We start from the raw sequence: 15,094 nt of genomic DNA on the forward strand, positions 1-15,094 counted from the left end.
AAAAGATTGCAAATGAAAACAGATAACAGCATACACTTTATAACAGTTTGAAACTCATATGTAACTCTAGCAGCAAGTTCCTGTTTTCCTTGGGAAAATGGAATATTAAACACACATATTCCAGAATTTAATGATGAATTAAGAAAACTAGTCATTAGTGTTTAATATTTTAAAAGGTTCAGTATGACTACGGAACAGGTAGAGACATTACTACAAGCCAGTTTATGTTAACCACAGGCAGAATTTCAGGCCCACAGACCAGGTGAACAGACTCTTAAGGCAGAGTTCACACACACACTCGCTCACCTTCCTCATGCAGGCCTCGCCAGCTTCCTGCAGCTCACCATTCGTGGAATTCAGTGCTTTGAAAAGTGCAGCAATGATCTTCTCTCTGGACTGAGGAAGGTAATTGCAGGCAGCAAGAGCATCTTTAGGGAGAAATATCAATACAATCTCATTACTAATTTGAAAATTACACAATTTCCTTGCTCATGAAAGACTCTAACCAACAAAAACTATGCACCATTAAACCTTTTTCCTACTATCTGACCTCAAGAAAGACAAAAAGACACAGTGTAGTCTACTCATATTACCTAAGAGTGTGGTCAGCAGCCTGCCGGAAAGGCCACGATACATCTTACACTGTCCAGACAGGAGGAAGGGCAGAGGAGGGAACAAAGGGGGCCCCCAATGACACTGCTGCCCTACGGGCAGAAGCACGCTGAGTACATGCAGAGGGCACAGCCTTGTACTAAAGTGATGAAAGAAACACACACAAAGCCCAGCTTTTCTCCACTATTCATGTCTATCCAGGCAGCCTCCTCCCAATTTGGGAAGTTAAGGGAATTTTTTTTCCCCTAAGGTTTTGAAAATATACTGCTCAAAATAAGTAGGGAACATTTCAAAATAAATATAAAGCTATAAGAAAAAAGCATTTGATTTTGTTTATTATACAAGAACATCAGAAAAGCAAACAAGTCAAAGAAAGTTGTTCAATTATGCAAATGAGATGCAAAACCAACTTTTATTTCATTGGTGAAAATGTACTATACAAAATGCTGAAAGTACTGGAGAATCTGCACATTCCCTGATCTCATAATTTTTTTTTTTTTTTTTCATTTTTCTGAAGCTGGAAACAGGGAGAGAAAGTCAGACAGACTCCCACATGCGCCCGACCGGGATCCACCCGGCACACCCACCATGGGGCGACGCTCTGCCCACCAGGGGGCGATGCTCTGCCCGTCCTGGGCGTCACCATGTTGCGACCAGAGCCACTCTAGTGCCTGAGTGGCTCAGAGGCCACAGAGCCATCCCCAGCGCCCGGGCCATCTTTGCTCCAATGGAGCCTTGGCTGCAGGAGGGGAAGAGAGAGACAGAGAGGAAGGCGCGGCAGAGGGGTGGAGAAGCAAATAGGCGCTTCTCCTGTGTGTCCTGGCCGGGAATCGAACCCGGGTCCTCCGCACGCTAGACCGACGCTCTACCGCTGAGCCAACCGGCCAGGGCCTCATAATTTTTCTTTAAGAATTTCATGCCATGCCTGACCTGTGGTGGTGCAGTGGGATAAAGCATCCAATTGGAATGCTGAGGTTGCCGGTTTGAAACCCTGGGCTTGCCTGGTCAGGACACATGTGGGAGTTGATGCTTCCTGACCCTCCCCCTTCCCTTCTCTCTCTCTCTCTCTCTCCTCTGAAAATTGAATACTTAAAAAAATAAAATAAAACTGTTCTTTAAGAATTTCATGCCATTTATAAATATTTCTTGTGGACTTTCTAGTTTCTAACTCAGTTTATATACGTAAAAGTTGTCTGGTTCTTTTTTTTTTTTTTTTTTTTTTGTACTTTTTCCCAAGTGAGAAGGGAGTGGGGAGCAGACAGACTCCTGCATGCACCTGACAGGGATCCACCTGACATGCCCACCAGGAGGCGATGTTCAGTCCCTCTGGGACATTGCTCCAATGCAATCAGAGTCATTCTAGAGTCTGAGGCAGAGGCCATGGAGCCATCCTCAACACCCAGGCCAACTTTGCTCCAATGGAGCCTTGGCTGCGGAAGGGGAAGAGAGAAAGAGAGGGAAATGGGGAAGGGTGGAGAAGGAGATGGGCACTTCTCCTGTGCACCCTGGCCAGGAATTGAACCAGGGACTTCCACACGCCAGGCTGACACTCTACTGCTGAGCCAACCGGCCAGGGCCCCATAATTTTTGTGAGCAGTATATAACTATTCTTAAAATAGGGAACACGGCCCTGGCCGGTTGGCTCAGCGGTAGAGCGTCGGCCTAGCGTGCGGAGGACCCGGGTTCGATTCCGGCCAGGGCACAAAGGAGAAGCCCCCATTTGCTTCTCCACTCCTCTGCCGCGCCTTCCTCTCTGTCTCTCTCTTCCCCTCCCGCAGCCAAGGCTCCATTGGAGCAAAGATGGCCCGGGCCCTGGGGATGGCTCTGTGGCCTCTGCCTCAGGTGCTAGAGTGGCTCTGGTTGCAACATGGCGACGCCCAGGATGGGCAGAGCATCGCCCCCTGGTGGGCGTGCCGGGTGGATCCCGGTCGGGCGCATGCAGGAGTCTGTCTGACTGTCTCTCCCCATTTCCAGCTTAAGAAAAATGCAAAAAATAAAAAAATTAAAAAAAAAATAGGGAACACACCTCAATTCAACGTTAGTTAACAGATAACACTCTAGCAAGATGAATGCCCTTATTTGCTAATAAGAATTGGCCACCCCCCAGAAACACGCCAGCAGAAGTGAGAAGCTGGCAGATGGGCCAGCTCGGCACCTCCCTCACTCTGGCTTGCTATGTCTCTAAGACTCCAGCCCCACTCGCAAGTCTGGCTATCATGGGCTTTGTCTCAGTTTCCCTACAGCAAATTCAAGGAGTCTGACAATATTTTAGTAAAGGGATAGAGAGACAAAATCAAGTAAAAAAAACAAAAACAAAAACCTTATTGGGTATTTTACTTATCAAAAACAGGGAAATGACTGTTTCTAAGGTCAAGGGTGAGTACTGATCCAGTATATATTCCTAAATTTAGCAATATTCCTGTGCTGAACACTGATAACTGACATTCTGAAAACCTAGAGACAGTATTCTCAAACGCTTCTGAATCATAGCATAGTCCACCAAGGTGGTCACATCTTACTCTGAGTTGGATGAAAAAGGCAATATACGAATGGTATGATAACTCTCTTAAACCAGAATATTAGAGTCAAAAGAGAACTATAGTTTATTTTTTATTTTTTATTTTTTTTGTATTTTTCTGAAGCTGGAAACGGGAAGAGACAGTCAGACAGACTCCCGCATGCGCCCGACCGGGTTCCACCCGGCACGCCCACCAGGGGCGATGCTCTGCCCACCAGGGGGCAATGCTCTGCCCCTCCGGGGCGTCGCTCTGCCGCGACCAGAGCCACTCTAGCGCCTGGGGCAGAGGCCAAGGAGCCATCCCCAGCGCCCGGGCCATCTTTGCTCCAATGGAGCCTTGGCTGCAGGAGGGGAAGAGAGAGACAGAGAGGAAGGAGGGGGTGGGGGTAGAGAAGCAAATGGACGCTTCTCCTGTGTGCCCTGGCCGGGAATCGAACCCGGGTCCCCCGCACGCCAGACCGACGCTCTACCGCTGAGCCAACCGGCCAGGGCCAGAACTATAGTTTATTATAACATCCAGTTTACTAAAAAGTAAAAATTTATTTAAATCCTAACAAACTATATAATGCATTGACATCTCATTATCTAATTTGATAACTATGCAGGGGTTTTTTTACAGAAATATGCATAGTTTTTTTATCCCACCTTAAAAACAACATAAAAAGCAAAAATATTACACAACCAAAAAAAAGGACCACTGTCCACTTTCAATTTGTCCCCAGGAACTTGTCTCAGGGTTATATGAACTTACTTAGTGCGGCAATTCGCAAAGGCACGAGTGAAGGAAGGCTTTTATAACAGGGCAGCTTTGTTAAAGCTGAATCTTCAGCCTCACACAAATTCAAGAGCTGCAAAAGATTAAGCAATTTAATTTAGCCTGCTCTTAAAGTCATAACCTTGCAGATAAAAGAATACAGCATCTTCCACACATCCTATAACACAATTAACAATTGACAAACTAAACTCAAATCCTAAAAAAGCATCAAAATGTGACTGAGCTTTCTTATTCTAAAGCAAACTCAGACAACCTCATTAGTGAAATAAATTCTTACACTTTCTCACCCACTAATACCACTTCATCTAACTGCAGATTTCACAATGGCAGGTACATTGCCTTGTTCAGAACTGCTTCCCAATGTCTTGGGCCAGAGCTCAGCAAATGTGCTATAGTTCCAATATTTGGTGGTAATGCTTTTCTTTTTTTTCAAGTACAGAAAAGCAAAGAGGAAGTTGAAAGTCACTTGGAATAAGATTCCAGCGAAGATCCTTCTGACATTTTACCATACCAGTACGTATTTATAGATTTAATATCTAAAATATATTATATGGTGTTTTACTTCCCCATTTTATTTCCATACTTGAAAAATGGTATAAACTATACCATTTATTTCCTTAAAGATTCCCACCTAGAAAAAAATTTAAAACAGTATAAAAGAATATATCTGAATAGCACTTCAAGCCACCATTCTAGCCCACTCCCCAAGGAAGAGGTGCGCGTATGTACACATACACAGACATAAACACCTATATCTATGTCTAGGGAACTACAATATAAATCAGAGTTCCAAACATAACCATAGACCAGAATTCCCTGGGAAGCTCTCGGAAGGCAGATTCCCAGGTCTGACCTAAACCTCCTGAACCTGAGTCACCAGAGAAAAGACTCACGAGTCTCCTTTTCAGAAGATCCTCGCACATTATTGCAGCTAGCACACTGATATACACTTAGAAAACCATCCATTCCCCAAGGCTTATTGAACACTACCAGATTCTGGTCTAAAGCTTAGTGAGGAATATTCCATGCAGGACAAAATGCACCTGCCCCTGGAAGCACTAGGGAAGCTGTCCTCCCACTCTCCAGTGATTCTGCTGGGCCTTCAATAAAGTCTTATAAGTGATGACTCTTACACAAGGGACATGTGGTATAAAGATCAAAGCTAGACCACATGGTCAAAAGACTCTATGTCAAAGAAAACATACAGGACTTAAAAAAAAAAAAAGACATAAATTTTCATAACTGAAAATTTAAATTAAGTATGGATCACGATGAATCTGCTCCCTTAGGACTTTTACTGCATTTACCTGACAATGCCTCCAGGAGTATGATAGAAACTTCAAATTGGGGCTGGTCACCAGACCATAACTATATTCTAAGATTTAATGCTTATAATTTGACTGTACCTAAAGTTTAACTTCTGTTTATTACTGTCTGGTATAACCACACACTGGGAAGTTTACAGTGACAAATACTTATAAGATGCCACCTGCTTCTGCCCATTTATCTCCAGTCAAGAGGCGAGTCAATTCCACTGAACAAGAGGAGAACCCAGCTCTAAAATGAGTCGTGGTCCCATCCAAGGTCTACAGCTGCCATGTGTGGCCTCGGGTATATCGCAGACTCTCGGGCTCAGTTTCTGTGACTTCAAGGTGCCAAAGCTACAGAGGGCACCCGTGTGAAGTGACTTCTCAACAGCATATAGCGTTTCAGTGACGAATAAAGTCAATAAGCTAGTGCTTGCTCTATGCCATCTTATTCTAGGCACCAGCTGATGGGACAGCAACTAGAGTAGATGGTAGTCTTAGCTCCAGATTACAACCCAAAGGTCCAAGAGCAAGGCTCCCTGAAGAGGGCAACAGAGTCTGAAGGGCTCAGGTGACACCTTGGAGGCCTTCTCTGAATGCTGCCTGACCAGGCTTCACACACAAAAACAGGCTACCAGACACATGTCATCACCATCCACACCACGCACACCACCACCCCCCTACCTCTGTGTAGAACACCTTATGCTCCACCACGTTAAGATCCATTGTGAAGAGCCTGGGCTGCAATGTGGTACAGAATGTGTTTCCCTCCATCAGGCCGATCTGCGCATTGGCAGGCTGGTGTCTCAGCAAATGCTTCTTAGGAGGGACCATATCCTGGAGGACCTAGGACAGGCAAGGAGGAAGCATCACTGACCACCTGCCCCTTGGAACACCAAATGCCTTTCATCACAATACCCTAATTACCAATTTGAGCCTGACCAGGTGGTGGCGCAGTAGACAGAGTGTCAGACTGGGACACAGAGGACCCAGGTTAGAAAACTCAAGGTTGCCAGCTTAAGTGCAGGTTCATCTAGTTTGAGCAAGGCTCACCAGCTTGAACCCAAGGTCACTGGCTTGAGCACGGGAGTCATTTGGTCTGCTGTAGCCCCCCAGTCAAGGCACATATGAGAAAGCAATCAGTGAACAACTAAGGTGCCACAACGAAGAACTGATGCTTCTCATCTCTCTCCCTTTCTATCTGTCCCTATCTGTTCCTCTGTCTCTCTGTCCCTATCTCTCTCTCTCTCTCTCTCACACACACACACACACATACAAACACAAAGAATTACCAATTTGAAACCATAAGAGACAAAAAAATTATTACAGATGCCTTTTAGTTGGGTGACAGAGGACAGGTTGCACGTGACAAAATGGGGCCATGGTATCCAAAACATTTCATTCTTAAGACTCCTGAGCAACCTCATTTTGGGGGGTTTTGTTTTGTTTTTGTTTTCTTTGAGAGAGAGAGAGAAAGAGAGAGACAAGAAGGGAGAGAGATGAGAAGCATCAACTCAGTTCTGTCACTTTAATTGTTCAATGATTGCTTCTCATCCATGCCTTGACTAGGAGGGCTCAACCTGAGCCAGTGACCCCTTGCTCAAGCCAGTGACCTTGAGATCATGTTGGTAATTCACACTCAAGCTGGCGACCTCAGGGATTCAAACCTGAGACTTCAGTGTTCCAGGTAGATGCTCTAGCCACTGCACTGCCACTACCAGTCAGGCCAGAGTAACCTCTCTTAAAACAAACACAAAACTATCAGATTGTGCAATATTGACACAGGAAAAAAGCCTTCTATTCTCTTGACACTGATAATTAACAATACAACCATTAATATAAACACATTGCTTTTCACATATCTGAGATCAAAAACAGCACATATGCCTGACCAGGCCGTGGCGCAGTGGATAGAGCGTCAAACTGGGATGCGGAGGACCCAGGTTCAAGACCCTGAGCTCGCCAGCTTGAGCGTGGGCTCATCCGGTTTGAGCAAAAAGCTCACCAGCTTGGAACCAATGTCACTGACTCAAGCAAGGGGTTACTGGGTCCGCTGAAGGCCCACGGTCAAGGCACATATTAGAAAGCAATCAATAAATAAGGTTGCAACAAAAAACTGATGATTGATGCTTCTCATCTCTTTCCGTTCCTGTCTGTCTGTCCCTATCTATCCCTCTCTCTGACTCTCGCTCTGTCTCTGAAATAAATAAATAAAATTAAAAAAACAAAAACAAAAAACAGCACATATAATAGTACTCTGTGAAGTGGACACAAAACTATAAATTATGTATCCTCTACATTTCAGATTTGAAGAGGAAAAAGGTCTCAAAAGTTGTGTAAGTTACCCTAGTTCTGGTGACAGAAATCTTACCTCTTTATGGGGTTCCATGATCACTGTCACACTTTTCCCAGTGACCTGGGCCAATACTTGCAGGGAATGCATAGCCTGTTTTCTCACAGTGGAATTTGGAGAGGTGACTTCTCGAACCAAGTCATGTGTCACGTGGTGAAAAGACTTCTCCTGAGCTATCACAATCTCTTCCGCTTTCTCCTCATCTTTTAAAGGTGTTGCACATCTCATCAGAAGCTGCTCCAGGGTAGTCTTGGCCATGGCGACCGCCCCATTGGAAACCTGCAGGCCAGGGACCCCTTAGACTAAAGAGAATGATTCTGCCCAGGGCACCCATGCCTCCTACACAACATGCCAGGCATAAACTCTGTCACTGGGGAGTCCAAGCCCCTCGTGCCAGCTAATTTAATAAGACTATTTCAAATCTCCACTAGGTACTTCAGTAACTAAATACCTTCCTCAGAAAAGAAAATGTGGATGTAGACATCTTTGTATTTACCAAACAGATAAGCTGGCAATGCCCACCACACACACTATGTGCTCAAGTTACATCTGCATACAGGTTCATAAAAAACGTAGCTTCTGTAGAAATGTTTGAAGCATGTGCACTACTGAGCCCCAGGGCCACACTGAGGAGCAGTATTACCCCTCATGGGTCACAGGTGAACCACGGTAAGTCCTCTGGCTCCTGACTGTTCCGTAAAAGGCAGATATAGATCTGACAATGAGAGAAAGCTAGAACGGGGTTCTGATCTGCCCTTTAGTAGACACTATTATGAAACCTAGGCTTTAAGGAGAGCAAATCTGCAGAACTGACTCATGCTAACTATTCAGGCAAATCCAGGTCCTGAGATGGCTTAAGTTTGGAGCCATCCATTACCCACCTCTCCAGTTAAGTCCATCATGACAAAGAGAAGCGCCTTGAGGAATGTCTGCTGGTTCTGGAGAACCCAAGTGAGAGGCAGCCGCTCCATCAGAAATTTAATGGACACCACACCCCCCAGCTTTGCATACCACGCCTGCTCATAACAACACGCACACAAGCGTTCCACAATGTAAGAAAATAGAGGCAGCTGGCATGCCTGGAAAAACAAACACACAAACCTTAATGTGTTACTGCAATTCTTAAACTACAAGTTTCTAGATAAACACCCCCCAAACAGAAGACATTTCTCGATCCGTCCTTACCCTCTCCTTTGAGCCCAGGATGATACTTGCAACATCAAATATCACAGCAAGAGCCACCTCCCCAATCTTGCAGAGTTCCTTTTCTTCATATGCCATACAAATAGCTATGGCATCGATGAGAACCAGGGGGTCCATTCCTTTTGACCCGTTTTCTTCACTGTGAAACATGGCTGTGCTGGGCTGGCTGCCCACCTGGTAGCAGGGCAGCAGGAAAGGACCTGGAGGAGAGCACAGGCGCGTCAGAGGGGAGGGGACGCACACTAACATTCTTGCCCCTCAAACTGCCCAAGTACTTCACTCTTGTCTTTGAGGTTAGGAACTCAGTAGATCAACCTCTGCTTAACAGCAATTATATGGAAACTAAGTGGTCCCATGAGCACTAAGGTAATTTTTCTGAATATTTTCTATTATACATTGTATTATTTTCAAATTTTCTCAATTTTAACTCAAAAATGTATTAACTTAAAATGAGAAGACCATCACCAGGAGTGGAGCCTATGGCTTAATTTGACTCAACACGGGAAAACCTCAGTCTGACTGGAGGCAGACAGGATTGACAGACTGGTAGCTGTCCCTCAATTCCATGGAGGGGCGGGGTGGGGGGGGATTGAACAGCCGTTCTTAGTGGGTTGAAGGATCTATCTGGTTAATTCCAATAATGAACGAGACTCTGGCATGCTAACTAGTTAGGCGACCCCTGAGCGGTCAGCATCCCCCAACTTCTTAGAGGGATAAGTGGCGTTCAGCCACCAAAGATTAAACAGTAACAGGTCTGTGACGCCCTTAAGACGTCCAGTGCTGCATGTGCACCACACTGACTGGTCAGCCTGTGCCTACCCTATGCCAGCAGGCACAGGTAACCCACTGAACTCCATTCATGATGGGTAATGGGGATTGATGACTGCAATTATTCCCCATGGACAAGGAATTCCCAGCAAGTGTGGGTCATAAGCTTACCTTGAGTAAGTCTCTGCCCTTTGTAAAATGAGTCACAATCAGGTATCTCCTTTTTAAAAAACCCTTAAATAGGCCAAGGGGCAGAGCACAGGAATGACTATGGGCTGCCCTCTGGGCATTGCTGACAGGTAAGCAACAATAAAAAGCAGCAGCAGCCAGCTGTGACACCCCCACACACAAACAACAATCTGTCAGCAGCTGTTACTTAATGCCGCCCAGCACCAGGAAGATGGAAGTCATTGAGAAGCCGACATGTTAGTACAGAGGAAACCCTGAGAAACAATCTAAGTGCTAAATTACACATACTAACTGTTCAGGCTAAGTAGAGTTACAGGAAGACAGTTTTGCAGGTTCTGTAGCACTGAGAAAGGTGCTCATCGCTCTCCAGGGTGAGGGCTCTGAGGACACACCAGCAGTGCTACTACTAACCAGTGCTGGCTGGGGAGGAGTTACAAAAACTGTGAGTAAGTGTCCAGGAACTTACACAGCACTGGGCAGTACCAGGACACTCTTACTGTCTTTTACAAAAGCACCAGCCTGCAGTGGCTTATAGACAAAACCAAGAGACAAACGGGTCTCTCAACACCCAAAGCCTGACAACCCTGCGGCAGAGGCAGGCTGCCACTCCAGGCAGGGAAAGGGCATGGGTGAGCGTCCCAAGAGCAGAGATGAGCATTGCAAGGGAGACTTCGAGGAGCTGGATGGAAGAGCAGAGAAGTGACGTTTGAAAAACAACACCTAGAGGAAGACTAGCAACAAGGGTAACTACAAACCATCTGTTCTTTGTTTGTTTTTAATGAGAGAGAGGTAGAGAGAAAGAGAAAGAGAGAGAGAGAGAGAGAGAGAAAGAGAGGGACAGACATGGACAAACAGGCAGGAAGGGAGAGAGATGAGAAGCATCAATTCTTCATTGCAGCACCTTAGTTGTTCATTGATTGTTTTCTCATATGTGCCTTGACAGAAGAGCACATTGTTACAGAAGAGCCATTAACCCCTTGCTCAAGCCAGCGACCTTTGGGCTCAAGCCAGTAACCACGGGGTCATGTCTAGGATCCCACACTCAAGCCAGCAATCCCATGCTCAAGCTGGTGAGCCAACGCTCAAGCTGGATGAGCCCACATTCAAAACGGCAACCTCGGGGTTTCAAACCTAGGTTCTCTGTGTCCCAGGCCTATACTCTGTCCATTACGCCACCGCCTGGTCAGGCACAAACTATCTGTTTTATGGGTTCATGAGTTTTCTGTTGCCATTTTTCATGAAAAACAAAGAGCCAAACACTGAATGTATTTTATAGCTAACAGTTGTTAACAATTTTCACATTATGACAGTTCCCATCACTGAAATACCAGTGATCCTTTTCAATGTAATTAAGTCGAAACTAGAAAACAAAGGTGAAAAATCAATCAAACCCAGCTTCTCTGAAACACTATTTTGTCCTGACCAGTTTTTTAAGCACCCTAAAAAAGTCAAATACCCACTTCCTCTGTCCCACTCACCACACTGCTGGGCAACTGCCACCATTGTGTAGTGGCGAATCAAACTGGCTACAAAAGGCAGGGCACTGGGCCGGAGATCTTTAATGACGGCAGACATGAACGCCCCAGTCAGAGCCTGCTCAAATGTCTTCCGAGCTGGAGTGTCTTGTGCTTTGTAGCGATGTGATATGATGACATTAGGTATGGTCTTTTCTGTAAAGCTGGAAGACAAAATTAAATCTACCATCACACACCAAAATTCTGAGCTGATAGTTCTACCAGGCCTTGCTTATTTTCAACCTGCCTACCTCCCACTTGTTCAGACAGGTCTAAGTGAGTTTAATTTCTCTGCTGTCATTTCAGCAACACTGGGAATCAAACACGATGAATTTCATTATGAACATTTATAACCAATGGTTCAAGAGACACCAAATATGTTCTACGTGATATACAAACACAGGCAGTGACTCAGAGGTAAATTACAAAATGGTAGCAGATTCAGCCTGACCAGTGGTAAAGCAGTGGATAGAGCGCTGACCTGGGATGCTGAGGTCCCAGGTTCAAAACCCCAAGGTCAAAAGCTTGAGTGTGGGCTCATCCAGCTTGAGCACAGGGTCACCAGCCTGAGCATGAGATCATCAACATGATCCTATGGTTGCTGGCTTGAGCCGCAAGTTCATTGGGTTGAAGCCCAAAGGTCACTGGCTTGAGCAAGGGGTCACTGGCTCAGCTTGAGCCCCTCCAGTTAGGGCACATATGAGAAGTAATCAATGAACAACTAAGGTGCTGCAACTATAACTTGATGCTTCTCATCTCTCTCCCTTCCTCTCTTCCCCTCTCTCTCTATCTCTCAAAAATAAACAAACATTTAAATATATAGATAGATAGATAGATTACACACACACACACACACACACACACACACACACAAGGTCTACCGGAAAGTTCTGTTCGTTTCTATCACAAGTTTCAACACGTAAGCACATTTATTTGGCACATGTGTGCCTCTCTATTTTTATCACTTAATGTATACATACTGACTTAGCAAATTAAAACAAAGTTGATTCACGTTAGTCTTATGTGTGAAGCGATAGTGTACCCATGGCTACTGATAAAGTTCATTTACCCACTGTAATTTTTATGAATTTCAACAAGGAAGAAATGCTACAGAAGCATGTAGAAATTTATTGAGTGTTTGGTGAAGGAATGATACTATCACTTGTTTTTGTCCTTACAAAATTTTTTGAAGGGCAAAACTTTCAAAAATGAAGAAGATATCAAACAAGCACTGGTTCAATTTTTCACATCAAAAGATAAAACATTTTTCAAAAATGGAATATACAAATTGCCCTCATGTTGGCAAGAAATCATTAATAATAATGGCAATTATATTATTTAATAAAGTTTATTGACGATAAGAAAAATTTGTATTTTGTTTTATTCCAAAAACGGACAGAACTTTCCAGTAGACCATATATATATTAGCAGGTCCCATATTTTTGTTAGTTTGTTTGTGGGTTTTTTTTGTATTTTTCCAAAGCTAGAAACATGGAGAGACAGTCAGATTCCTGCATGCGCCCCACCGGGATCCACCCGGCACGCCTACCAGTGGGCGAGGCTCTGCCCCTCCGGTCATAGCTCTGCCTTGACCAAAGCCACTCTAGCGCCTGGGGCAGAGGCCAAGGAACCATCCCCAGCGCCCGGGCCATTCTCGCTCCAATGGAGCCTAGGCTGCGGGAGGGGAAGAGAGAGACAGAGAGGAAGGAGAGGGGGAGGGGTGGAGAAGCAGATGGGCACTTCTCCTGTGTGCCCTGGCCGGGAATTGAACCCGGGACTTCTGCACGCCAGGCCGACGCTCTACCACTGAGCCAACCGGCCAGGGCCTGTAACTTTTAAATTTTAGGCTGTTTGAATTTGATCTTTTATAATTAAATAAACCAAATTCTAAAAACTCTCTCAATGATCCAATAGGAATGAAAAAACAACAACAATTACTTAAAGGCTGTTATATATTAAAAATCACACCACGGATACAGAATCAAATGGAGTATGGAGCCAACTGATAAAGCATTTACTGCCAATTATAAAAGATTAACTAAATCCCAGGCGGGCAGTCAGGGAATCGGACATCAAACACAAGATTAAGAAACAGTCATCAATATTTTTTCAACTACTAGTTTGTTCAAAACTTGAATAGCTCCAGATAACAGAACTTTCTTTCTACAACAAGAAATCCACCTCTAACTTTTCCCACTAACTCTGGTTCTTCCTCCAAAGCTAATAAGCTAGATGAAGGCCCTTCATTACCACATGCAACATCTTAACAGAGGGAAGAGAGTGCTCATGGCAGTTCCCCACTCAAACCCCAAAAGTCTTCTCAGCTCTTTCCAGTCCACGATAATGCTCCTTAAAATGCCACTGGGGTCAAGGTGCCCAGAACAGACATCTGAGTCCCAGGATCTTCTCCTACCTGCTCTTCCCCAAAGTTACCAACACCCCAGTAAGTGGTACCTTTAGCTTAAAGCCAAGAGAACCTGCAGTCAGCCAGATAAATTAGAGCCTTTCATCCACCTCTTGTAATACTTAGAGCAAAGTCTAAAGTCTTTATGGAGTCCTCCTCAGGCCCTCTCAGTGTGGCCCCAACCACCTCACCCAAGGGCGCCCCAGCTACACTGGTCTGCGGTGCCCATCAGGAGGCCCTGCCCGTACATTCCCTGAGCTTCCTCTAGATGTTTTCAGAATTTCCTCCTTCAAACTGCATCGTGATCTCTGTTCAGAGTCACCTACTCCAAAAGGACTTCTCTGACTACCCTAGCTATTAAATTGTCCTTTTCAAAGCCCATCCCCTTAGCCTGATATATCACTTACTGCTAGTGAAATAGTATACATTTGTTTCTTTCTGCTTGTTGCCTTCTCCTCCACTAGAATGTGAGTTCCTTGAGGCTAGGTGCAGTCTTGTACATAAACCTGAATAGCACCTGGTACCAGAAGGTACTCCATCTGTGAAAGCAGTGACAAAGCAAAAATGGAGAAAGGATGGTCTTTATAATAAATAGATAGTGGATATCCAGAGAGCAAAAAATAAAAGCAGACTCTACTCAGCACCATTCACAAAAATCGACTCTAAAAAGGTTAAAAAGCCCTGGCCATTATGCTGAGCGGTAGAGTGTCGGTCTGGCGTGTGGAAGTCCAGGGTTCAATTTCCAGCCAGGGCACACAGGAGAAGCACCTATCTGCTTCTCCACCCTTCTCCCTCTCCTTTATCTCTATCTCTCTCTTCCCCTCCCGCAGCCAAGGCTCCACTGGAGCAAAGCTGGCCTGGATGCTGAGGATGGCTCCACAGCCTCCACCTCCGGCACTAGAATGGCTCTGATCGCAGGGGAGCAATGCCCCAGATAGACAGAAAATCACCCCCTGGTGGGCATGCTGGGTAGATCCTGGTCAGATGCATGCCGGACTCTGCCTGTCTGCCTTCCTGCTTCTCACTTCAGAAAAATAAAATAATATATAATCTACCGGAAAGTTCTGTCCGTTTTTGGAATAAAACAAAATACAAATTTTTCTTATCGTCAATAAACTTCATTAAATAATATAATTGCCATTATTATTAATGATTTCTTGCCAACATGAGGGCAATTTGTATATTCCATTTTTGAAAAATGTTTTATCTTTTGATGCGAAAAATTGAACCAGTGCTTGTTTGATATCTTCTTCATTTTTGAAAGTTTTGCCCTTCAAAAAATTTTGTAAGGACAAAAACAAGTGATAGTCAGTATCATTCCTTCACCAAACACTTTCAATAAATTTCTAAATGCTTCTGTAGCATTTCTTCCTTGTTGAAATTAATAAAAATTACAGTGGTGTAAATGAACTTTATCAGTAGCCATGGGTACACTATCGCTTCACACATAA

General features: G+C 44.7%; 1 protein-coding gene across 12 annotated transcripts in view; it reads right to left on the minus strand.

The window, feature by feature from the left end:
* TRRAP (transformation/transcription domain associated protein) overlaps positions 1 to 15,094 on the minus strand; it is a 144,525-nt gene that overhangs the window by 70,496 nt on the left and 58,935 nt on the right. For all 12 annotated transcript variants that reach the window (XM_066272267.1, XM_066272266.1, XM_066272265.1 and 9 more), the window contains exons 23-29: positions 11,204 to 11,403; positions 8,751 to 8,968; positions 8,447 to 8,644; positions 7,584 to 7,844; positions 5,897 to 6,058; positions 3,882 to 3,978; positions 307 to 428 (exon numbers count right to left, since the gene is read on the minus strand). In XM_066272267.1, the coding sequence (XP_066128364.1) occupies positions 307 to 428; positions 3,882 to 3,978; positions 5,897 to 6,058; positions 7,584 to 7,844; positions 8,447 to 8,644; positions 8,751 to 8,968; positions 11,204 to 11,403 (1,258 nt within the window). The remainder of the gene's footprint in view (positions 1 to 306; positions 429 to 3,881; positions 3,979 to 5,896; positions 6,059 to 7,583; positions 7,845 to 8,446; positions 8,645 to 8,750; positions 8,969 to 11,203; positions 11,404 to 15,094) is intronic.

This window comes from Saccopteryx bilineata, chromosome 4, assembly GCF_036850765.1.
Source record: "Saccopteryx bilineata isolate mSacBil1 chromosome 4, mSacBil1_pri_phased_curated, whole genome shotgun sequence".
NCBI classification, from domain to species: domain Eukaryota; kingdom Metazoa; phylum Chordata; class Mammalia; order Chiroptera; family Emballonuridae; genus Saccopteryx; species Saccopteryx bilineata.